The sequence below is a fragment of the Rhopalosiphum padi genome, chromosome 1 (assembly GCF_020882245.1).
Source record: "Rhopalosiphum padi isolate XX-2018 chromosome 1, ASM2088224v1, whole genome shotgun sequence".
Taxonomy (NCBI): domain Eukaryota; kingdom Metazoa; phylum Arthropoda; class Insecta; order Hemiptera; family Aphididae; genus Rhopalosiphum; species Rhopalosiphum padi.
Window position 1 is genome coordinate 91,559,660 of NC_083597.1, and position 26,590 is coordinate 91,586,249.

At 35.6% G+C, this 26,590-nt stretch overlaps 1 protein-coding gene across 4 annotated transcripts in view; it reads left to right on the forward strand.

Moving 5' to 3' along the window:
- Positions 1-645: 645 nt before the first annotated feature.
- The window catches only part of LOC132932195 (trithorax group protein osa), a 33,949-nt gene continuing 8,004 nt past the window's right edge, over positions 646-26,590 (forward strand). Inside the window, exons 1-11 of one of the 4 annotated variants that reach the window (XM_060998446.1) lie at positions 647-2,118; positions 13,744-13,929; positions 14,827-15,087; positions 22,850-23,330; positions 23,408-23,544; positions 23,805-24,215; positions 24,358-24,655; positions 24,737-24,969; positions 25,029-25,226; positions 25,363-25,579; positions 25,648-25,794. In XM_060998446.1, the coding sequence (XP_060854429.1) occupies positions 1,351-2,118; positions 13,744-13,929; positions 14,827-15,087; positions 22,850-23,330; positions 23,408-23,544; positions 23,805-24,215; positions 24,358-24,655; positions 24,737-24,969; positions 25,029-25,226; positions 25,363-25,579; positions 25,648-25,794 (3,337 nt within the window). In that variant the 5' untranslated portion in view covers positions 647-1,350. Of the gene's footprint in view, positions 2,119-13,743; positions 13,930-14,826; positions 15,088-22,849; positions 23,331-23,407; positions 23,545-23,804; positions 24,216-24,357; positions 24,656-24,736; positions 24,970-25,028; positions 25,227-25,362; positions 25,580-25,647; positions 25,795-26,590 lie in introns of all 4 variants that reach the window. The other 3 variants (XM_060998447.1, XM_060998448.1, XM_060998449.1) reach the window with 3 other exon arrangements.

The following is a 26,590-nucleotide window of genomic DNA, read 5'->3' on the forward strand; positions in this document are numbered from 1 at the left end:
TGGCCGGTCGCAAGAGGTGCAAAACCGCGGCGGCGCGAAAACAAACGAATGAGCCCAAAAAAAAAACGCGACCGACCGACCGTTGGAACGGCCAACCGCCGCCGCACGTACGTTTGAAAAGTATAATATATAGTAATAATATTCTAATATAATATTATATCGTTCGTGACCGGCGTCGTCGTCGTGGCCACCCACAGCCGCGTCGACGAGGCGTTGATGGCGGTTGTCGTCGGGTAGATAGCGCGCGTCTTATTGGCCGGCGGAAAATCGTTTTTATCGACGCGCGCTAAAAAATGGAATAAAAAATCGTAAAACGGCGGGCGGGTGAAACAATGACAATCGGCGTAGCCGGGAAAATCGTAGTTTTTCGGGACGCGCAACGTGCCGGGTCGGGACGGGCTCGAACAACGTTATTTGCTGGCGGTGCTTCGAGCAGAAATAATAATATTTTAGTGTTAAACCATTAAAATTTATTATTTTACTACGCACGTTAAAGCGAGAATACGTAGCTAAACAAAAATTGTCGATGTTTAGGCCGGCGGCAGCAGCACCGTCGAGCGGCGGCGTCGTTTCTCCCATTATTACAGAGTGGCCACGGGACGCGCGCGTGAAGCCGGGCCGAACGTACACACTGTACGGCCGCCGTACATTTTTGTTCCGTTCAGAGTCTACGGGAGATAATCGGTGAGTGTGCGCGGCGTATTACTCGACCGAAATTTATTGGAAAAAGGGTATTGCATATACACACACGGGCACGTATGATTTTCTAGTGTTGTTATTATTTTTCGTATACGAATTACGTGTGCTGTGCGCGGTCGACCGTGTGCGTGTACGCGATTGTCGTTGTGCCGTGTGTTGCGTTAATATTTTCCTCGTCCGCAGCCGAATCGAATTACTGTAGATTTCGTTTTCTCCGTTCGTGGCGTCCGTGTGCCGCCGCCGATACCCCGGGATAGGATATTCGTCCGAGAGGTGCGTCGTAACCTTTTGCCGTCCTAACCTCGTTTCGCGTTACTCGCCCGTTGTCCTCGCAGTCGTTTTTGTCGTCGTCGTCGTTTTTGCCGTCGTCGTTCGTTTCCCGTTGACGAACCGCCGCCGCCGCGCACACGCAGTGCCAACGAACGAGCCATGTCCGATGCCGGTGCGGACACCGACGTGCACGGACGCAGCGGACACGTCAAGTGGTAATTATGTACGCTGCGCCATTGCTATGTTCAATATTCGGTTTGCCGAGTGCGAACGGCGCGGGCATAACGTAGCTGATTCGTGTTATTATGTACTACGCTGGCGTTGACGGGTGGCGGCGGCGGGGTGTTGGCAAACGTTCTGCTGCCTGTAACGTCGTCTAACATGGCTGCTACGCACGCTGAAAACCAGCCGGGCGGCGACGTGAACAATCGCGACCAAGATAGGCCGCTGGACGTGCCCGGTTTCCAGAACGGCAGCCACGAGCGCAGGGCGCCAATGAGCGGCAGCGGCCTGATGGCGCCGGAATCGCCGAAAGGTAAGCAGCAGCAACAACAGCAGCAGGTGCCGACCAACCACCACAATTACGATGGAATGAGCAGTGGCAATGGTGGTGGACCGCTGTACGGCCGGCCGGAGCACGGTGACCAGCCGACTAGTGATGGTGACATGCCTAAAACTAATAATTTCGAACAAACGCCGCCTGACAAGGATGGCTATCCGCCACCTCCTCCTGGTGGCTATCGCAACAATTTTGGTCACCATCAGCCACCTCCAGAACAGCACCATGCCAATAGCAATACCGAGCCTAACAGTTTTAGTCAGTTCAGGCATGCTTACCCCAAACCAATGATGCGGGTGCCTGGACCGCCGGGAGCTATGTTTCCCCAGCGGCAATACTTGTCTGGCCAGAGTATATCTCAGCCGACAGGACCTACACCCACGCTCAATCAGCTGCTGCAGTCGTCAAATCCGGCGACACGATATCAAAATAATTATGGCAATGAATATCCCAAACCTGATGGTTCTCAACCGCCGCCGGTTCAAAACCAACAACAGCAACATTATAACCAAAATTGGCCACCACCAAGACATAACATGCCACCTTTTCCTCCTCAACACGGCATGCCTTATAGAAATATGCCACCATCGGTAAGTTGTTTTTTAATTATTTGTAACTAGTAACTGCTGAGAAATAAGCTTAGATTAGAGTAGGAAATAAGTATAAATATTTCCTTACTCTAATCCATACTGATTTCCAGAATTCTAAATAAAATATTTAGTATTTACTTCATAAATATCAACGAATATTATGTTATTCAATATTTTAGAGAGGTTTGACCACTGAATTACTCGTTACTCCAGTCATTACATAGTAGAGTTAGGTGTTTCCTTCCTTAAAATCCGTGGTTTAACATGGGTTTCAATTTTACTGTAGTCTGAAAATATTAAATAAAAGTAGCCCTTCCTGTTTTACATTATCCCTAACTTATTAATTTTACTCACTACCTATGTAATATTGTAGTTTGAATAAGAATTAAACTGTTTTATATCTAACATGTTTAATTAATTAACATAAATCTAATTTAACTAGTAGGTATCTACTGTTTGAATAATATCATAGGTACTTTTCTTTTTTAGGCATTTAATTATTTATTTTTTATCTTGGATCAAATTACTGAAATATTTAAAGTACAAATAAATTTTATTATATAATAACTGTATATTTTGATAGGGATTATATTATTTAATTGTAATATTCATTTAAAAATTGCTTTAGGAACTCCTTTGAGTCACTAAATATTTTTCTACAGGTATATTATCTAATATTATACTTTTTAGTATGCGTTTAATGCTAATCCGAAAGTACTTAATTTAGTATGTTCATATTTTTATTATTGCTAACCTATAATTCCAATACCCATAGTATCAGTTATTTGATGAATTATTAAAAATATTATACAATTACTCATTTTTTGACATAAAATATGTCATAAATATTTAATTTAATGAAGTAATTAAATTTATTACAAAGTATTAAGAGTAGGTACCTACAATATCTTTATTAATCTCTAAAATATTTTAACAATTTTATTTTGTGTAATTTTTAAAACAACAATTACCTAATGAATTAATTATCGAAGAGGAACATTACTTACCAATATAATTTTGACAGCCAGATAACTAGGTTAATAATTCATAAACTGAATTCAATTAAATTGTTGTTTTGCTTACATAATTTAATAATTATGTAAGTAATGTGTGTTTTTATGATTTATGATTGTTGTAATATTTTTCTTCACGTCTATGAAAAAAAGACGATCAGAGATAATTCTAGGCATGTAGGTAAGTAGAAAAAAGTCTTGTGTATTTAAATAATACGATTTCTTAAGGTTTTTAACTAGAAAAAACAGTAATGTTTCCAATTTGATAATATTTCTTTATTTTGAAAATAATTTTTAAAACGAGTAGGATTTTATAATTTCTATCATATCAAATAGGAATTTAATATATTAACAATCAGAAAATCTAATTAAATTATGTCATTTAGGTTTATTGTAAAAGTTTAAAACAACGGGTTTTTGAAGCTTTTCTATGCAATACACGACTGTACATTTCTAGATATTTTATAAATTCTGTATACTTACATTAGGTACCCCTAGGCCTTAATATCGAACGCTTTTAAAATTAAGAGTCAGGTCCCAAAAAGTTATACATAATAATTATCGTTTAATTTACCGATTCATCGAAACGTGATTAAGAAAAGTACGATCCGTATCGTTGTCTGTAATAAAAGCACTTAAAACTGTAATACTCCGATTGGTTTATCGAGAGTATACTGTGTTAAAGATGTACATAGTAGGTAACTCAACTCGTACTCCGGATTTTTTAATTATTGAAAAACTTGTTAACGTTTCAAGGAACGATAAAAACAAATTGAGAAAAGTATGTATTCGAAAATAAGACTTATAAATATGTCAATGATTGTTTACTAAACCATATGCACACACTATTATAATTGTTTTTCTTTTAAATTGTATTATATCGATCGTGCGTGATCAAAAACAGTGCAACATAAAATACAAGGGGAGCTCCGATCTGAACACGTTGAATAAATAATAAAAAGCTCTGATAATACGAAAACCGCTCGTTTCAAAGACTTTAAGATCTATTATTTTCGGATGGATTAAAAAAAAAATTCTCTTATTGCTCCGCTTAGAACCTAAAAGAACAAAAACGAATAAGTGGTAATCGTTCGAATGGGGACAATCGTTTTCGTAACGTTTATTATTATTAATTTTTTCCTCGTAAAATTCGATACGTTCTCCATCGGGTCTCGAATTTTGCCGCAGTGTCCGAGGTGACGCGTTCCGTCGTGTCACTTGTAATAATAATAATATCGGCCTCGCGTGGGGCTCTCGTCGTCGTCTGTCGAATCAATTTGCCACATGGGTAGAGTCGCGTTGTTTTGCTGGCAAGTCGGTTATACGATATGCGTACGGGCCGCGGTCGTTCGACTGCAATACGGGATAATAATATAATTTTACGCGGCAATTATCCATCGTGTGTGGTGTGTACACACGCACATACTACATTAATATAATATGTTATATACCTTTATTATGCATCTGTATTATTTTGTTAATCATTATTGTACATTTGTACTTAATACTATAACGTCGTATGTGCTCTAGAATCTAGATCGTCGTGTCTGTATGTCTCCTCTGTGTATTATAACAATAATAAAATGCATCTGAGTAATTGATTATAATAATAATAATAATAATAGTAATAATATAAAAACACGTAAAGAGATAACAGTGAAAAAAACCGGCATGTGCATGTGTTTAATATAATATCGTTTTCACCGTTCTTCGGATTTTTGATAACCGGCTATGAACGATCGTGTCGAGTGTGTGTGCGCGCGCACGCGCGTGTGTGTAAATAACCGCGCGATAATAATTTCACGATCCGTCCGTCCGCCACGGCGTGCGCGGTACCTGTGCCGATAGAACGAGGAGAGAAATACTTAATTCGTTATTAATATTAATTGAGTACGATAATAATACGAATACTACAACGACAACTACCACTGCCGCGGGGATTGCACCCGGTGGACGTATACAATTTATAATAATAACATAATTTTGTATTAACAATAATATTAATAAGCGGTGCCGAGCGCGATAACGATTATTATTTATTCCGTTGTATTATGTATTAATAATGTTTAGAGTCGTGGCGGCGGCATTTCCACGTTACTCCCTCCACCCTGCCACTCGCCGCTCGTCAGCGCGTCTCGGTTTTTTTACGACAAAAATCGCCGCCGTACACATCTCGTCCATAATATATATATATAATACGTAAGCGTCAGTGTTTGCGTGTGTGTGTATGTGTTTGTTACGTTATTATATAATATACCATTATAATGGTGCGAGTGGTATACATATTTTTAAGAATTAAAGACGCATTTATTGGACAGTAATTGATTCATTCATTAGCCGATCGGCGGAATGCGCCCAAATATTTATTTTTAGCGTCCCGCGACACCGTTCGTGTCTCCGCCTCCACCCGATAATCGTTGCGTTAATTTATATAAACGTCTGCTGCGGCGGCGGGTACACTATTGTCATTATTATTTATATTTTACTACCACCGCACACACACACACACTCACACTTTAATATTTCTCATATCACTGTGTGTGTGTATCCTGTTGCAAGTCGTGTATTTTCACATGAATATTTCTCACCGTGACCCGTTTTGTGTGTGTGTGTCTTAACTACTCTTAAATGAAATCCATTGTTGGCGCCGTGTTTGTTTCATTTTGTTACATTTATCGACGCGTTCCGAAACGTCGGGAAAATCGGCGATTGTGTTCTCGAACACGAGCTCGGGGGACGTATTATTAATAGTAATATAAATAAATAGTATAGTATTTGAAAAAAATTATCATAACGCGCGCGCCGGGGCCTCTCCTCTACGGGTCGGCGTCAATGGGTTTTCTTTTAAGAAAAAATAAATACATTTTTTATTATTTTTTTATCCCCGTTTTTTCCGTTTCTCTCGCTCGCTCCGGAGTAGTTTTGTGTACGCGGGCTTTGTTGGAAACGAGCTGTAGCTTCGCAACCAGCGGCGGCGGCGGCATTCACTTCGTTACGTTTTCCTATCGCGCGCGGCAGCTGCGTGTTGGGTAGAATGTATATATTATGTTGTATGGTGTGCGTGCGTTATATATATATATATATAATATGTATATTATATATGTTATTCTCAGTGAACGGCGCTCGCTTGACGCCACGCCCACAGTCCCGCCGCGTTGCCACGTTGTGCACCGGTGCCGCGTTTGCGTTATATAATGACACTACGGCTGCCCGAATGGCAACCTTGACGAGAAGAAAAATCGTATCATGGGGCCACCGCGTTGCGCCGGGAAATTTTCCTCTTTTTTTTTCCTCTCTTCTCATTTCTTATCTCGTATATATACTTTTTTTTTGTTAATACATATTTCAAGCGAAAAACCGTTTTCCAACAACTTTTTCATTTTCCGACAGACACGACCTAATATTATTTTTACAACAAAAAAAATTTCATTATTATTTTTATTGGCGACGAATAATTTTCAAAACCTCATGGACACCGACTATAGAAAGAATTTATTTTTAGGTTATCTATATTAAATAAAAATTTTCCAACAATTTTAATTTACTCAAGTTGTTACTATAAAAAATGTTTCAATAACATGTTAGGTGAGTTCTCAACGAATTAATTTTAATTCTAGACTAAAATATTAAATTTGATTGTACGTAAAATATTGTTTTAAAGTTTAAATGTTTAAAAACCTTGTGCTCTGGTTGCATAAACATTTCAATCAATAATATTTCCCTTTAACATGGTGTAGTGGTCGACAATTAGTCCATTACATTTTAGTTAATCATTAAATTAATCAATCGATTATACGGGATTAAAATGTTTGACTATTTGTATTTATTTAGGCTATTGAGGGGTAATAATTTTTACATGAAAAACTAATTATAATTTCTTAACCTCAATATACAAAAATGTACATTTTTTCATAGTGAAATTAATTCAAGATAGGTATATTTTATAAATTAATTAACAAGTAACGTGTTTTTGAATTCAGGAGGTACACAGTAATTTTTATTTATTCCACGAACTTTATGTGTTTAAATGTAATTAATTAATTTTGATACGTATTATGATTCATGTAAGCATTTTTTCATTATGTTAGGGATTTCTCAATGTTGTATAGTTGTAGGTTATATTACTTGTATTAGTGAGTTTCTTGTATACATTATCGTGCAATTATATTATGTCCATCGTTCTTGAGAAGGTTAATTAATTACCATGGTGGCGTAATCTGAAATATAGGTAATATTAACTGTAATATATTTTAAAGATCAGGTGTGTAGTGGTAGTTTACGTATTAAAATATTTTTTTATATCTAGTAATTTAACTGAAAATATAATAATGTTTTCAGAAATATTATAACTGGAAAATATCAAATTGTATAAGTGACAGTGATTTAGATAATCAATAATAAATTGTTTTTAAAAGAAATTCCAAAGAGAAAATTACGTTTAATATATTATTTAATATCTGTAAATTATACCTAATCACTGTTAATAAAATATTTAGGATAGCATGTATAATTTTTTTCTTATTATTTATTATTAAATATTTTAAAATATATGTCATGTAATATCATACAGAATCAGATTAAAAAATTCCACTGACCTGAACATAATACGTTAAAATTACGATACCTACATAAATTGCGTCCCTATGTTTTATACAGACAGTATATAAATTAATTGTATAGTTAACATTATGGTATTTAGTTTTTTAATATTTTAAAATCTTGTGATATACATAATATATGTATTGTTCATGTGTACGTAAAAAATATTTATGTTGTAGGCATATTCTGTGTATCGTAGGTATATAATTAAGTATTAATAATTTACCTTGGGTTATTATTTAATTAATTATTCTTAAATTCAATTATAAATCATACCTTATTGTTTTTTCTCTTTATTTACATTTTAAATTGAAATACAAAAAAACATTTGAGGTTTTGGAATTATTAATATTTTTTTATAAACTAGCTATATTGATTTTGAAATATTGAAATTAATCTACTCAGTTGGTAATAGGTATAGCTAATAATAATTACAATTTTAAAAGTACAAAATTAATACATCTAAACTATAGTTTATTGATCTAATTGGATTATTAATGTTGGTGGTGAATCAAATAGGGATTATATTAATTTTTTTTTTTTGAGATTTCCTTCTTTTTTTAGATAATACATCAAATTTTTGCCCCAGAAATTATTCTGAAATGGCTATCCAAAAATAATATTATTTCATTTTATTTAAGCTGAGAAAAGTTTTTTTTTTTTATATTGTTATTGTTTCGGATAAATGTGATTAGAATTTACTTTTTTCTGTAGCGTTGTAGTGATGTTACCCTCATTATAAAACTTATATTTTTCTAATCATTTCAAGTTTATAATTTCATGATCAAAAGCCAATTGGTAATTTTATATTAATTATAAAATGTTGAACTATTAAGCGATTATGCTTTTTTTTTAGTTTTAATTATGCCCACTTTATGAAACTTAAGAGCTCAAATCGTTATATTTGTTTAATGTTTTTATTTCATACTGTATAGTAATTGTATTTTCATCATTAACTAATCTATTTTGTATTCTAAATCATACGATTAATCATAGTAACGTACTAGGTATTTTCGGTTAAATATTAATTCAAAAGAAAAAATATTTTTGACACCATTGTGTTTTTATTTTGGTTTATTGAAATACTAATATAATGAGCTTGGATATTTCAAATATTCGAGTGTTATAATAAATAATAATTATGTTATATAGTTTTATGTGATTGTCGCGTGTCATGTGAAGCCGATAATGATAATTATTGTAATAATAATGAATCATATTGACGATAATGATGGGTATATGTTATTAACGACAATCTTTTCGGTTTAATATACAGTACATGATTTTATACCTAACAGTCGTTATAGTATAATAACACGTATAAAATATATTATTTTCTTTCGGACGTCACTTAATTAGTGAAATGTTAAATTTTTCGTCAAGAATCCGTGATCTGTTCTGGGTAACCGTAATAATAATTATTATCGACGGTGTCGTCATAAGCTGATTCGGTCGGCGGGTATCGCCGGACCTTGAATAGCATTGATAGGTTATTGGCATGTTATCTACAACTTATATTATCTATATATGTATATTGTATATACTATATAGTATGTTAAGGCGATATGTACGTCATTATAACATCGCGATAGTGATGTCATCAGTGCAGGCGATTAGTCTAAGCTTCGTTATTGTTAATGACAATAATTTTAAAACAATTGCCACGTTCTTGTTAAAACGACTTCATGGATTTTACAAAATATTACTCAGCACTATGACTTGTGGTAGAACCGCACAGTCTGTTGTCATTTGTGGTGAAGGAAGTAGCGGTTAGCTGTGGAAATAGACCTTGGGAGCTTTTTTAAATTGGAGATCTAAAAGGTTAGGAATTGTCTTATTAATGAATAAGTTGTAGTGAACCCAATATATTTAAATACAATATACATGTAGTTGCTGATGTAGATAATATGACCAACGGACGAAAAAAATATTACAATGGGAACGGTTGTAAAAAGGAATTTGCTGTGTGGATAGTCTTTAACTTTAGTTTGCCGTCTGCTGATTGCCCATCGCAGTCAGTCGTGTTAAAATAGAGCATCCGAATTCATTTAATTTTTCGTGTATTAACTGAATAAAGTACAGTGATCATATTAACCATTCACGACGTTATTACTTTCATTATTTGGGGTGTGAAAAATGACAAAAAATATAATTTAATAATCAAATTAACATCCACAACCGAAGTGTTACAAATACACGACGATCGTGGTCTGCAGTAGTGGTGGATGTTAGACTCGTTTTTACATACATAATATAGCCGGCAGATAAAGAGCAGACGTCCGAATCGTTATACTTACAATTGACGCAGTTAAATCCGTCGTGTGATCGGCGTCTTACTGTCCTTACTACTATTACATAGGCCTGGTGTCACAGTGCACGCATTATTGGTACATATCGTTTGTATATTTATATAGGTCATTGACTGTAGAGTTCGCAAGTTGTAGTAGTAATAGTAATAGTAATAGTAGTAGTAGCAGTCCCCTGCGGCCTTTATCGGTGACAGCGATTGCGGAAATGCACATCTATCATTTCTGATTCTCCGCGTGTACCGCAAGCCTAGTTTATTAACCCAGATTATAATATATATATATATATATATACAAAGAACGAGTGAATGAGTATTTATGTATATAAATATGTATATATATATATCACGTGTGTGTACGACACGATGGTGTGAGAGAGCGCGGAGAGGAGAGAATGGGTTTGTTTATTGTACACCGCACACGCATTATGTACGCGCCCATGCCCTTACCCAACAACACACCGTGCGCACACATACACACATACGCGTGCGATCGCGTTGGCTAGTGTAAATTTAATACATTCAGATAAAAACACGCGGCACACGGAATATTTTGGGCCCACGTTTTATTTTATATTTAGACATAATTGATACTCATATATATAAATATATATTATAGTAATAGTAATAATAATGATACTACGCGGTGCGTGTAAACGTACGTACGCACGTGTGTGTGTGTACAACTGTTGGTGGAGAGTGTAAAACGCCGCCGCGTCACGCGGCCGTCGTAAAAACGGATGCGAAAGGACGGAGCGGCGGCTCAACCTGCTGCCCTGCCGCCACCGCACCGGCGACGACATCGTAAATCGTTTTTTGTGTTTACGTACATCACGTATATATAATAATAATAATATAGAATTTACTACGCGACACGCGTGTATGGGTATCGGCGGCGGTATGTGTCGCGATTGTTTGTTCGTAAAACTATCCACGGCCGGAAATCGGACGTTATGGTGTGTCCGTGCATGATATATGTATCGGAATTATATCGTCGCCGTTCGTCGTATTCGCGCGTAAAATTGTCTAGTCTTCGCCACTGCTCTCGGAGTGTCGTAGTCGCTTCGACGTCTATTTTTCTTGTCTCGTACAAAAAATGTGGACTGCGTATGTGCGAGTGTGTTTAGATTATTGACAGATAGTCATAAATTATAAATAATACGTGTGTTCAAATTCATACATAACTTCGGTCCCAACAACTACTCGGTAGGTGATAAACTGATAACAATTATTGTTCTTTAATCATCAACTAATTTAAAAAATGTATATTATTTTACAAATTTATAGTATTATGATACTGTTGTAATCGTATACACTAGTGACCATGGGATTAATAACTAGTAAAAACGATTTTAATTCATAACTGGTATAATATATTGTTTAACAATATTATGTAACAAAATTATTATTTTACATATTTAAAGTAGTATGGTTCCTACTAAGGTATATTGTTATACGGAATATTGTTTCAGTGTCTTTTAATATACATTTACTAATATACTATCTATTTGTGTAGATTTAAAAAGTGATCACTGAGTAGTTGACATCCTATACTCTGCGCGCACGCGTATTATATTGTCTATTACACGAGGAAATCGTCGCGTGTTTTTCAAAAATCTTCAACGGGAACGTAGCAATGTATTAGTTGTGTACACGTGGGCTTAGTAGTCCTGGGGAAAACAATACGATAACGAGTGTATTTGTATTCACTTTTGTACACCGCGCCCATGTTAATCGTGTATTGCCAGTTATCTTAATGTAATTAATTGTCTATTACCTGAGTGTGGATGTTATAAAACCGAAGACTATTATATTTTATTGTTTGTGTGTGTGTGTCGGTTTAAGGTCCATAAACAACGCGCGAAACATATTCTTTTTCGATGTGTTGTACATTCGAATTCTGTTTACCGAGTAAATAATATTATATCAATTGTTTGTTTTACTGCATTGTTATTATCGTTCCTAATTGATAATATATCATCAGTGTTAGCATTTGAGTTGTCCAACAGTTTACATTATTGAATATTTGACGTTTTCATTTTTTTGTGCTTGAACCAATAAGATTGAAATGGTTTACATATTATGTCTATTTGATACTTAACTTTGAATACTTATTAGTTATTACCTTTTTAGCTTTTTTACTTTTTATAAAGTTATTATTTTATTGTAGGTTAGCAATATAGGTGGGAATATATTTATTTTATGTAAACAAAACCTAAAAAGTATATTAATAGAGTCACTGGAATGAGTAAAATACTTTTAAATTATAATATTTTAAACTATTACCATTTCAATTTATTAATTGTTTTTAAAAAATAATGATGTTATACATTGTAATAATTAAGATACGCAATTTAAAAAACAATTTAAACAACATACAATCCTGAAAATATCATATTTACTTCTTAATTTGTGTGTTGGTATATAAATGCTGAACACTTCTAAATATGGGTAAAAAGAAGAATTAATAAATTCGTTTTCTAAAATATGATTTTGAAAATTAAGTTTAAAAGTATGATACTTAACTATGTTTTCTTGTTTTGTGTTATGAAATTATATAAAAAATTAAATAATAATAACACATGTATTAATTCAGTTATAACTAAACATGAATGAATTAAACATAATAACTGCCGAGTGCCTGACCATTTAATGCTAATCTCCTGTCATTTAACAGCCAATATTAATGATTAAATTTACTTAATAAGCTCTTATCTGTATGATTGTAAATGGTTTAAATAATAATAAAAAAAAAATAAATATACAATAAATTTCTTTTGCGTTTTTCACGTTATTGGTGATGCCGAGTTAATCCAAGTACCCGGTGGACTAGAAATAGGATTATTTTGATGAAAAACTGTTGTTTTTATTTTTATTGTTCGACCCTGGATGTTTTTGGATTTATAGTCGTCGTATACACCACGTGGTCTGTATCCATAATTGTGTTAGGTATTTGTGCGCGCGTGCGTATACTCTTGCACACACACGGACAAATGCACATACAGTCACGATAATGGGTCATTAATTATTTCACATTGGACCCATTAGGGTCACCTTTTCCGCATCGTCTAACGCGTCGACGTGCTCGTGATTCATGAATGAAGGAACGTCATTATCACGGACAGAATCCACAGTTTTACGGCTTCGTAATTTTACAACCCTTAAATGTTCCCGACCACCACGATCGATGTGTTATCCACCACTATTGCGTCGCACGACGACCCCCCCACCCCCGTCACTAGTTTTCCCATCCACCCTATACACATTCTTTCACGATTCCAAACGTCGTCTCCATCCCACCACTACCCCGTCTATAACAGGTTTCGCGCCAACCACACAAACATGCATTGTGCAAAACTTTTTAACGCTACCTACCCTCCGCTTCGGCATCGTCGTCGCCACGTTTATTGTGTATAGTAATAGTAATCGTAGTAGTACTATATATATATATATATATAATATACATACAATACAATATATATATATATAGTAGTCTGCTGTGTGTGCCTACCTGCACACAAATCCGTTTCGCCTCTGTTTACTTTTTCCGCATCCCTTTCACATCTCACCCCGTGTCGGTCATTCTCTCTCACTCTCTTTGTGTTTATTGTCGGCTGTTGACCCCGGATACCTTCAAGGTCACCATTTTCCTACAGATCCGTCGATCTTTTTCGCAGTTTGTCTAAAAGTTTTGTTTTTGCTTTGCAGGCGAATCCCAGAGGACCGACGCCTCCGCCGTCGCCTGGCCATCAGACTCATTATCCACCACCGCCGTCTTCACCCACCGGATACCAACAGCACCATCGGGTACCGCCTTTACACCATCAGTATCCACCGGGGCCACCGTCGCAGCAGCAGCAGCAGCAATCGCAGCAGCCACCACCTCATCAACAGGTAATTATCGTTGTTACGATTAAACGTGTAAACAATGTCGACACGGTCGCCGGGAGGGATTGACCTAGAATCATATTATTATTATAGTTGTTTTTATTTACGGTCGCGATAAAATATTTCACTCCGATTCAAGACTTATTCTGGGAATGGGCCAAATCAACTGAGAGACACGTTACGCCGATCATCCAAACAATAATAATAATAACAATAATAACAATAATAATACAACAGAGATTTATAGTATTTCCGGGTTATTTATAAAATATAAATAAAAACCGCTCTTTACGAGTAAACGTCATTGACCTGTGCGTTATAGTTTTTTCGTCGCCCAGTCGACTTCAAATAGAATGGTAATGGTCGTACACGTCGGAGGGGCGGGCGGGCGGTGTGGCATTATCACTCACACAGCTGATCCTCTACTCACCGCATAGTCAGAGTAACCGCCACCCATCACGACCTTGACTTCCGTGAAATGTTTTCCCGTCGGCCCCGAAATGATACACCACAATAAACGGCAAAACCCCAAAACCCTCGGGATCGCCGCCTACTACTCTTACTTTCAATACACAATGTACACGACCCGACGACCAGCATTCGTTATTATTATTATTATTATCATCATCATCGCCATCACTATTACTATTATTAGTCTGTACTCGGACGTGATCACGTTATTTAGCGTTTAGTGTTCTATATATATACCATACAATTACTACGATTCATTACCGTCGTTTTACTACTCGATCTACTACTACTACTATTACCGTGTCTGCTATAGTGGTATAGTATTACTATCATTGATATGCTCACTATAATCTACCGTCGGGCACTGTCATAATAGTATGTGCACGCGTGTGATTGGGTATAGATCGTGTGTTAACCGTGGTCTTTCTGCAGGTACCTTATGGCAGCTACCCGAACCAGCAACCGCCGGTCGATCGTCAGCAGCAGCAGCAGCAGCCGCCCCAACTTCCTCCACAACCGCCTCAACAACCCCACACCGGTCTGGGGCAGACCACGTCGTCGCCGGCGTCGGCGAGCCCGCCCGCTTTGCCTCCCGTGTCGCAGGGCCAAAATGCCCAGCAACACTCGTCGCCGACGCCGCCGCCACAGCCTCAGCAGCAGCCACCTCATCAGTCACCACCGCAGGTTCATCCGGTGAGTTATTTGACATCTTATTGGAAATCACAACCGTGTTCGTATGTTTTTATTTTGAAAACTCTAACATCACTGGTTTTTTCGGAATGAAATGTGTGTTTATGTGTACATAACTGTGAAATATGGCTTGGGACGCTTTTCTACAGCGGGAACAATAATATCTCACGTGGCTCGATGTGCTAACACAGAAGTATAAAATTCAGTTATTTGATTGTAATTGGTTTATTAAAAAGTCAATTAACAAAAATAATACTTAACACAAACAACTAAAATTATTAAGTTTTTTATTTCTATTATTGGAATTTCATTGTCTAGAATCACGTACGCAAAAGCATTATTAAATTGGTACACTGTCCAGTCTCGTCAGCAGAATGTTGGCTAAATTTTTATAAGACCTTTTTTTTATCCTATTGTGTATTCAAAATAGTTTTTTTTAAAACAAATTTAAATGGCAACCGGTTTGTTAATAAAACGACTGTGATAATAATATGCATACAAAGTAAAACGTTTGAAGTTTGGTTTATTATAACACAATTTTTCTAGATACACCGTAGTGATGCAGCCAAAGATATTCTTTTCTTGGAATGTACTTTCTTTTGTTTAATACGTCGAAATTGTACTACCTACTTTCAAACTGTTGGTTGGGTGGTTAATTTTCTTTTTTATCATACTAAAAAATCACGTGAATTATTTCGAAAACAGCGCAGTTGATTTAGTTAAACAGATATTGTATTTTTTATGTTACAAGTTTATTATACTATTTTTATGCACATATGTATGTTAGTTTCTAATTTTCGGTATTCTATAAGGTAGTTTATACTTGAACTTGATAATTAAAAAAAAAAAAAAAATTAAAAAATAGTTCTATTGGCTAAAGTTGAATGCTAATCATTAATCTTGAAGCCGCATACAGACAGAATAGAATACATTTGTTAAACACGTATATTTCTATAATGTCAGTGACATCCGATTATGTTACCGCTTATGAGATGAAATCAGAAACAATGTTTTAAACTATTAACTTAAACGTATTTGTAGTTTTTTTTCTGTGGTATTAGTAAGTTATAGTTAATAATTTCTCCCAAAGTCTAAAACACAGAATTTAACATTATGGACTTGGATTAAACTTAAAAATTAATATTCCAATTGAATATTTAATTGATCTTTCAACGTCTTAAAATATAAAATTCCAGATTATTCTAAAAATCACTGTAGCTTATCTTACTAAAACTATGAATAATAGATGATATTTGTCCAACTTTTCTGGACATACTGTTCATTAAACGGAACATATAGGTCGTGGCCTTTAAAAATGCGATAGTAACTGGTTTGAAAATATTATATTATGTGCTGTTCGACAGGTTTTTATACTTTTTTTCATCATCAAATTATTCTTACATCTTAAGAGGTAATATGAGAATAAATTTACTGGTACCATTTGGTTTGGTTACAAATGCCGAAAGTATTTGACCGTTGCATTTGATTTACATAAAATTGTAATAATAAGAAACGCATTTTAGCTACATATTGAATTTTTATTTCATTCTGAATGTATAACGTTTATATATTATTTAAAAATTATTTTTATTTATACGCGTTTGTTTCAACCCGGCTTTCTAAATACCTATTGAAGGACATCAAACTATAAAATAATAGCGATATTAGCTATTAAAAAACAGTTTTTTTTTAGATTTAATTAATTTTTGGTATTATCGTATAAGAAGCAATGTGGTTAGAATCATAGAAGCAATAAGCATCCCAATCTGGCGTAAAATTAATTACAATTATTTGAAAATGTTAATTTAAATAGAATTCGGTGGTTATTTCAATGCCGTCGTTGTGTAAACTGTAAAAATGCAGTTAATGTCGCGTCTAACGATTTTCAGCGTTTACCGTATACAAAATAACTTTTATTCGTTAAACATGGGTGTCTGGTTATTTTTTTTGTGTTGTGCCACCACCGGTGTTGACAGTTGATAAGGGTATAAGAGGAATAATAGGCGAAAAACGATAGCCGGCAAAGCAGCAGCGACCACAGCAGCAGATAAACGGACGGAAAATTATTATGAGTCGGTCGCCCGGACATACATGAAAAAAGGCGCATTTTTTTACGCTTGCTCTTATCGGGGTCGTTGGTGGTGAGGGGGGGGGCGTAAACAGTTATATCCAAATGGCGTGTACCGCATACGCACGAAACACATTCATGAGCGGCAAAAATCCGGTTTCTACCGTTGGTAGGAAAAGAAAACATTTATTTTTATTTTTTTATATACAAATAAATAATAATAATTATTGTTGCCGCGATGAATGCACACACGTTCTCGTGTATAGCAGCGGACAGGCCATAACCCGGGATCGTCGTTGTAGTCGGGTTGGGCGCACACGCCGTCGTTGTTGTCGCGTAGCCGCAGTCTACGACGACGACGACCAATAACCACACACACGAGCAATATATTATTATATCATGTGCAAAGAATGCGTATCGTTGTCGTCCGCGCGCCGCGCGTATGTGTACCTCGCATTTAATGTACACGTTACACCAGCGGCCTGGGCTCGGTCGGCGGTCGGCTCGGCGTCCCGAGCATCCATTATTTGCGCCGTTACCCCAATGCCCCGCCACGTCGTTCCCGAGCACGAAACGTTGCTGCTAGCAGCACACTCGACTCGAGTTCCAGTCAGCGCGCGCTCCCGCCCCTCCCCGGCCCTCCGACCCCGTTACTTCCCGCCAACGCCATGCGGTGGGCCGGCCGGCCCCTCCGTCGGTCTCCTGCCGCCACCGCCGCCGCCCGCCGTTATAGCACCGATCGCGCTTTATCCGTACGTTGTTTATTACGGCCGCCGTCGTTCTATTCGGGCTACGGGCTCTGCGTTTTGCGCGCGCGCTCCCGCTCTCGGGCCCCGGCGTCGTCGTCGTCGTCGTCGTAGTAGGGGCGATGACGGTGGTAGTAGTAATAGTAATAGTAATAGTAATAGTAGTAGTAGTATTAGTTGTAGTATTGGTAGTGGTCGTCATCGCCGCCGCTGTACGACGGGCGGCAAATCGGGGAAAACGCTATCGTTATAAATACAACAATATAATATAACGATATAATGCTAGTAAAAATAATGACTAAGACGCAACGTACATAATCTCATATGTACGGTCATATGGAGGGAACTTTATTTGGCTAGTTGAACAAGCGAGCGAACCTTTTCGACCTGAGTCCGTAGACGCCGTTGCGAACGACCGGAACTACGATTTCGATTTTCCGCGCCTGACGTCCCCTCGGTTTTGTCGGTGTATCGGCCGCGTCGCCGTATTCCCGTGGCCGTGCGCTGAGGTTTTCCTTTTTGGCCGCCCGCCGGTTGGCAACACTGCGAGCGTCGCGAGCGTGTGTGTAACCGTCGCCGACGTAGTAATTTCGGGGGATCGGTAGAGCCGAACCGGCCGCCGCATGATAACCGGAATATTGTTTGTGTGTGCGTGCTTATCTTTGTTGGTTTTTTTCCAACGTTCGCGCCGCTTATGAGTACTTGAATGCGGCTCTCCCCTCTCCGCGTTATTTTCCCCCTCTCAGTCTGACTCACTCGTCCGCCGTCTTCGTTTGACCGTTGTCGTATATTTTTATCATTTTCCGTCTTTCTTTCTTCCGCTCGGGGGCCGTCGGAGAGTCGAAAATAATGTACAAAATTATTATGACGGTTGGATGGATAGATTCTTCGGCACGGCGGCGGTGGGGTTTATACGCGCGTAATCACTTTCCCAGCCTTTCATCCGACAGGTTGCCCCTCCGCTTCGTCATGGTAGTATCGCATACCCCTCACCTCGCCCTGCGCCTTTGTCGACGTCGTGCTCTATCTGTACTGTTGTATTTTAAGGGTGAGGTCATCTCCTAACCCTTTTTATCGTTTTCCCTCTTCCCCCGACCCGATTTCCTACCTTGGTTATTCGCGGCCCCGTGTCTATAGTATTGCATTAGCAAAAGAGCCATTTAACATTATTACTACTGTTAATGTCGTTACTTACTACTATTACTATTTACTACTTCTAGGTAGTTCTATAATACCCTTAAGTATATTATGATACTTTTTGCCAAATGTCTTTACTGTTAATGATTCGTGTACTAACGATGCATCGCCTCCGCACGTCGTGTATTTTTTTTATTATTATTATTATTACTTCCATTCGTTTCTTTTTTTACCTAACAAAAATAACGTATCATCAGCAGTATGTTATTGTATGTGTACGAATGCGAGACGCTTTGTTTATGCATGTCTATACTTTTGAGTTTTTACCGACGACGTATACTATAGGGACCGATTGTTAACATTTTCCATTAACTCTGGATCAATTATGCCATTTTAACTGGCGGATAACAATGGATTACTAAGGATTGCAACTGAAATAAAGTTTGTTTCAGTATAGGGTTTTCGTAATTATCGTGTAGTTTTAATCGTTTGTAGCACATATTTTAATTAATTATTAAATTGAGTACTTGCTAAATCATTTCGTCATATAGTTATTGAATAGGTAATCAATTTTTAAAATATAAAAATATATATTTTTAATTATAAAATATAAGTACAATGTTATTGCATGTACTGAGACCACTACCATCATTCGTTCACTTACAAGATACAATATACATAATTATAATAAAGTATACACATTATAGTCTTAATGATATGTATTTTAATGGAATTTTCTGTCGTAATGAATCTTATTCATACTTTTTTTTTTTTTATTGAGACTAATATTTATTTTATATTGTGCATTGTTGATATGCCTTTTTACAATTTTAATTTATTTATTTCGTAAATATTTAGTATAACTTAATGTAATATATTAATTCTAAAATTTACAAGTTTTAGTAACGTAATATTGGACTTGAAAATAAAGTCTTCGCGTTTAGTAAACCGTCTGCGTCCTTCATATTTTGTCCATGCTTTTACCGCCCGCGTTGGGATCAATAAAGAGACACTATATATAATATCAATACAACAATGCCATCGACTTTGTGGCATCTACTTTGTTGTAATTTATCTATTATTCTTCGCAGATGCTTTTTTCTTTGGATACATAATAAACAAATTTTTTTAGTTAATAATAATTTTTATACAATCAATAATTATTGATTAGTAATTATTCATATTAAATTTTTAAATTTTAGCGTCAGTAATCGGTTTAATACTTAAAAATAATATTAAACATTCAAATTGGTCTATACATTTTTCTTTGCCCGGTTGATTATAGGATCATTGTGTTTAAGTATTCACAGTAAAATGTTATAATCGATTTTTTCATACTGACTCACACTATACCAGATTTAAGACTCAATGTTCTATTAAAATTAATTTAGTCAGCAAAGATGTTATACCTACTTATTAAAACATTACAATTATCATATCAGTAAATAGTATATAGATTAATATTGTCGATTCATGAAGTATGCCTACGCCTGTAAATGGTTTTTCATTGTAGTTTTTACTATCATTAATTATTCCTTATTAGTTAATTACTTATTATTCAGTTTTAGTAATCATTCTCTTTAACGTCAATCGAATAGACATGTATATTATATTTCAAATTAATTATTGATAATATTTTTTTATAATACCATATAACATTATTTTTTATATAATTATTCTATTTTAAATCTATAAACACTACTAATTGAATATAAAGTTACTAATATAAGTTTATATCTCGTATTTATTTATTTATTATTTTAAATATTATATAATGCTAAACTAGAAGATCTAATCTTAGTTTCTGAGCATCTTACAATGATGTATTTTTTAAATTATTTTAGTGTCATCATTTTGGAACTGCAGACAAAGTGCTTTAATTTCTAACTTTGAAAGTGGTGGCCGATAGTAGTTGGATCTATTTAGTGCTTTGAGTCATCAACAATAGGAATATATTAGACATTAATACAATTATTCCTAATTTTCAAATAGTCAGAAAACTTAAAAATATAATAATTAAAAACAGGTTAGGTTAGGTATAATACATACGTTTTTGACTAATTAGATTTTATTTTTATTTTTGCAATTAAACATTGATATAGTTTTATAACAATTTTGACTCTTTTTGAACTATTTATTGACATTTAAAATTAAAGATCAGATTTATATCGATAAATTTTTCATTTATAAAAAACTTAGGAAATTTAATAAAAGATTCCCTAAAAGTTTTTAAACAATATCGAAAGTACATAATATACTTACACAATTTTTTTGGGATAAAAATCTTTACGATCCGTACTCATTAAAATATATATTTTAAACCAAAAAAAAAAATGATTTAATTTTTATATTTTAATTGAAACTTTTCTGTTGGTAATAGTAATAAACCATTATGTATTAGACTAATTTTAAGCTATTCATATCTTGATATTATCACATCTTATTAAGGGATTAACATTTAAGTTAAGAATAATGAAACACGATATTATTTTATATTTATTACTATAAAATATACTATTATGCCATTTATGAAAAATTTAGTTCAAAATACTGTTTACTAATTGAAATTCGTAGTGTTATAAATAAATTATAAAATATCCTTTGAAAATTAAAGAGACTTACATCACACCATTTCTGCTAAAATTTGTTTATTGTATGCAATTCGATTTTGACGAATACATTACAGTGACTTACCCTATGACAAAGTGTATTCAAAACCTTTATTCAGCATAGTGACCTCTCGTTTTTTTTAATAGGGGTGTAAATCTAATATTCCATAATTAATTTAGGTATTTTTGTATTTCACATCGTTTGTGCCTCAGAATTACTTGATTCATTATTGCATTTAATGGGATTCATATATTTAAAATTATAAGACTTAATATACTCGTACGTTTTCTACTCCGAATATTATTATGTTATTTCAAATAATTTCTTAAGGTTTATTAGAATTTAAACGATCGTTATTGTTGACAATACGTTTGTTTGGTACTTTCCCTTTCCGTTGTTTTCACTGCTAAAAATGCACAGTGATTGATAAGTCCCAAAAGGTCATGGTCGGTTTTTGACCCCATTCCATTGAAAAAAAAGGAAGCCACAACCGTTTACACATTGCGAAGATGTAACAACATACAACCTATTTGATTTATATTGAAAACTGGCAATGATGGTGAAATAACTGGTGTGGTCTGTCCATGTTATGAATGGCATCACACGTGCCTCTTCCCCTCTACCAATCCCCTGCACCGTCTCTTACCGGTGTCCTTATCATCCGTTTGTGTACACTCTTTGTATACATATATATGTATATATATATTTGTGTATGTGTGTAAATATATGTGTCGGAGAATAGCGTGTTACCTCCACCCTTTTGCCGCGGTCCTTGTTCTCAGTCATTCTCTCTCACCCTTCTCTTCACCACCAGTCGTCGTAAAGGTCCTAACCCTCCGCGTCTCGTCGTGCACAACTTTGTTGTCCCCTCGCTCTTCCACGTGCCACCAGCCCTCCGCTCAATCATCTCTTTTTCCAATTACCGCAATATAGAAGGAATACCTTTTATGTGTATATAGTACATACCACGTTTTCTCTTTCTCTGTATTCCTCGTTCCGTCTCTTTCGTTCGTACTTTTCCCCGACCAGACGGTAGGTCTTCCCCGAAAGCTCCACATGTTTTATTGACCCCCTACCCCGTTCCTCTTCACCCTTCAACCGTATGGTCCTTTTGCATCTTTTTACAGTCTAAGTCCGACCTGTTGATTCTATTTGTATTTATATATTTCCGCGTCAATAATGTCTACGATGTTTTTTTATGCAGGATTTGACAAGTCAAAACAGTAACGATAGTAATTGTGGTGCTGGTGCTGGCAATGGTGGGACTCCTCTGCGGCCGTCGCCGTCTCCTACAGGATCTACTGGTTCGCGTTCCATGTCGCCTGCTGTCACAGCTCCGCCGGGTGGTGGACCGCCTCAACAACAACAGCAACAGAACATTCCAATGCCGCCTAGGCCACCAAGCAGTCAACAGCAGCCTGATCCAGGGCAAGCTACTCAAAATAATAGAATGAGCCATTCGCCTATGGGGCCACAACAAGGATATCAACAACAACCATCCCCACAACCTCCTGGTGGAATGCCTCATATGACAGGTCCTTCATCCGGAGCACCAGTACAAAATCCGTACAAAATGCCTGGACCGAATCCTTATGGCCCTCCTCCACCTGTATCTTCACATAGTGGTTATCCTTCACAACAGCAACCTGCTCCGCCTATGGGATCATACCCTCAACAACCTCCTGGTAAAATATGATCAATATTGATAAATATTCTGTTAATTAATGTTCTATGTGTTTAATAATATATGTTGATTATACAGGTAATTACGGTGCTAGACCTCCTGGTATACCTTATCAAGGGTATCCACCACCTAATAGTAATGGTCCTCCACAACAATACTCTCCTAGAGGTATGCCAATGCATCATGGACCCCCTCATCAATTTCCTCCTTATCAAGTAAGTTTTAATTGGGAAATGTGTGTAATGCATTGTTTTATTATATTCAATGTCATTGTCATTACTAATACTTAACATTTTATTGGATAACCTATTTGGTGTTAAAATTTATTTATAATATAAACTATATGTTTGGAATAATTTAAACACAACTAAACATTGTATAATTACAAAAAAAAAATGTTTGGAATTTGTTGTATTGTATCTGCTTCTTATACGTTCTATGACATGCTTTTTGTGACACAAAATGTGCTTTGCAGGGATGGCCTGGTAGTGGTCCACCACAAGCACCACCACCATTAAATAATAGTCACCATAGTGGTCCTGTTCAACCACCTACACCTACCAAAGTACCTCCCCCATCATCTTCCCCACAACAGCAGCAGCAGCAGCAGCAGCAGCAACAGCAACAACAGCAACAACAACAATCACCACAATCACAGCCTCAGCAACACCAGCAACCACCAATTCAGCACCCTCCCCCTGCACAATCACCATTACACCATCACCACCCTCATCATCCTCCCCCTCCAGGACCCCATATGCATCCACATGCTCATCAAATGCATTCAATGCAGCAAGGCACTTCTCCTGGACCACCTCCACCCGTTTCACCTGGTCCCAGGCCTCATACACCACCTCATCCTCACTACCTCAAGCAACACTTACAGGTGAACATCCAAACAAACACAAAACTAATGCTTTATATGTGGCTTAAAATTTTTTGCTTTAGTTTTTATTACTATTTTTTTTTTGCATTTTTAACTCTAAACCTCTTTGAAACTAAATTATTTTTTTTTTCTATAATTATAGCAACAACACAAAGGACCTGGAGGCTATCAAACATCAGGTCCAATTCCACCTAATTCTGGACCAGGAAATTATTTAAATTCTATGCCTCCACATAGTATGGGTCCACCAGCACCAGTTCAATCTAATACTGGTCCTCAAATGGCACCACCAAATCCTTCAATGATGTCAGTTGACCATGAAGTATCACAGCAACAGCAAAGCCTTAGTGGTGTTGTAACTTCTGTCGTTACCACTGGACCTGATGGTACTGCTATTGATGATGCAAGTCAACAATCGACTCTATCAAATGCCTCAGCAGGTAATTATTGTATTATGTTATTTTTCTTTAGGTATTTATAATATTATTTTAAAGCTAATAATTATTGATTTTGTTGTATAGCTTCTGGTGATGACTCAAATTGTACAACACCTAAAAGAAAAGAAAACATGAGTGGTGGTATGATGTACCAACAAGGAATGGGTGGTATAATGGGACCACCGTGTTCACCTGCCCATGATGAGTATTCAAATCCAGATCCAATGGCACCTGCTTGGCCTAGAGGACCTCCATCTCATAACCCAGTATTTAATAGCCACATAGCTCCTCAAAACGAACATGTATATCGACCAAAGGTAATATATTTTTTTAACTTGCAAAGAGTACTTTGAAATTAAACTATTATATTTTTTAGAAACATGACAGCTTGAGTAAACTGTATGAAATGGATGATAATCCAGAACGACGCATTTGGTTGGATAAATTGTTACATTTTATGGAAGAAAGAGGAACACCAATCTCTACATGTCCTACTATTTCCAAAAACCCCCTTGATTTGTTCCGCTTGTATATATATGTTAAAGAGCGAGGGGGTTTCATGGAAGTTTGCAAGGTTTGTCAAATTATGTTTGCAGTAATTGATAAATACTTTTTCAACTTGTTATCATATTGCTTAGCTATACTTATAAGTTATAACTATTCCTTATTATTAGCTAAAATGTATTTACTTATAATTTAAAATGTATTAGGTAACAAAAAATAAAATATGGAAAGATGTTGCGGGTTTGTTGGGTATCGGTGCATCATCTAGTGCAGCTTACACTCTAAGAAAGCATTACACTAAAAATTTATTACCGTATGAATGTCACTTTGACCGTGGAGGCATAGATCCTATACCTATAATTAATCAAGTTGAATCTTCCTCAAAGAAAAAAAGTTCTAAAGCAACATCTGTACCTTCTCCTGGTAAGTGATCTTGTTCAACACACTTTGTGTGTTGAGAATGTTGAATTCAAGTAAATAATTACGATTAGGTTCTGCAGGATCTAATTCACAAGACTCGTTACCATCTGCACCAACTGCTCCAGGACCAGGTCATGTAGATGGTTACCCAGGATATGGAGGTTATAGTGGTCCACAAGATTATAATTCACCTCAAAGACCTCCACATCCTCCTCATGGTAAGATTTTATGATATTTATTTATGTATAAGTTTATAAGTAAATATTATCAATTCAACATTTATCTAGTTAAATAATATTTGTTTAAATCATATTTTTGAATTATTTTGTTACTTAAAATACTAAATTATTTATATTATAAACAAAATGTACTTCAATTTGATTAACCCTTTGACTGTTGCATTAAAATAAGACTATATCTAACTGTAGTGTACTAAATTAACTTCATTGGAAAATACTTTTGATTGGATATTTATGTAGATATGATATGCTGTTCATAAGAAGAAAAGTATGCATAATAGCAGAAGGTGGATGGTGTTAGGTGTAGTTGTCCAGACTTATTTCTCTAGTTTTAGGGTTAAAACATAATTTTATTTGAAGTATAGTTTTTTTATTCAATCAAGTAGAAAGTCATTGCTGTTTACATAACAGTAGTCGAAGAGTTAAACTGACAATTAACCAAATATTTGTATTTCATAACTAAATCACTTATGGTTATATTTACTCGCAATTGTTTAATGTTTTTATTTTTTATTTTATTTCTTGGTAATTTATCGTTAAGTTATACTTATTATAGTTTGTCACGTGTTAAGAATAAAGTTAGTTGTAACAGTTAAAAGACATACAAATACGTATAAAAACAAAAACTGCACTAAAAGAAATTACTTAAAATAAAATGCGTAAATAATTTAGAACTTGTTCATAATTTTCTTATGTTTTGATAATCAATTTATATTTTTACTTTTCAAATAACTAATTAAATGTTTGTATAGTATATGGCTATGTATATATACAC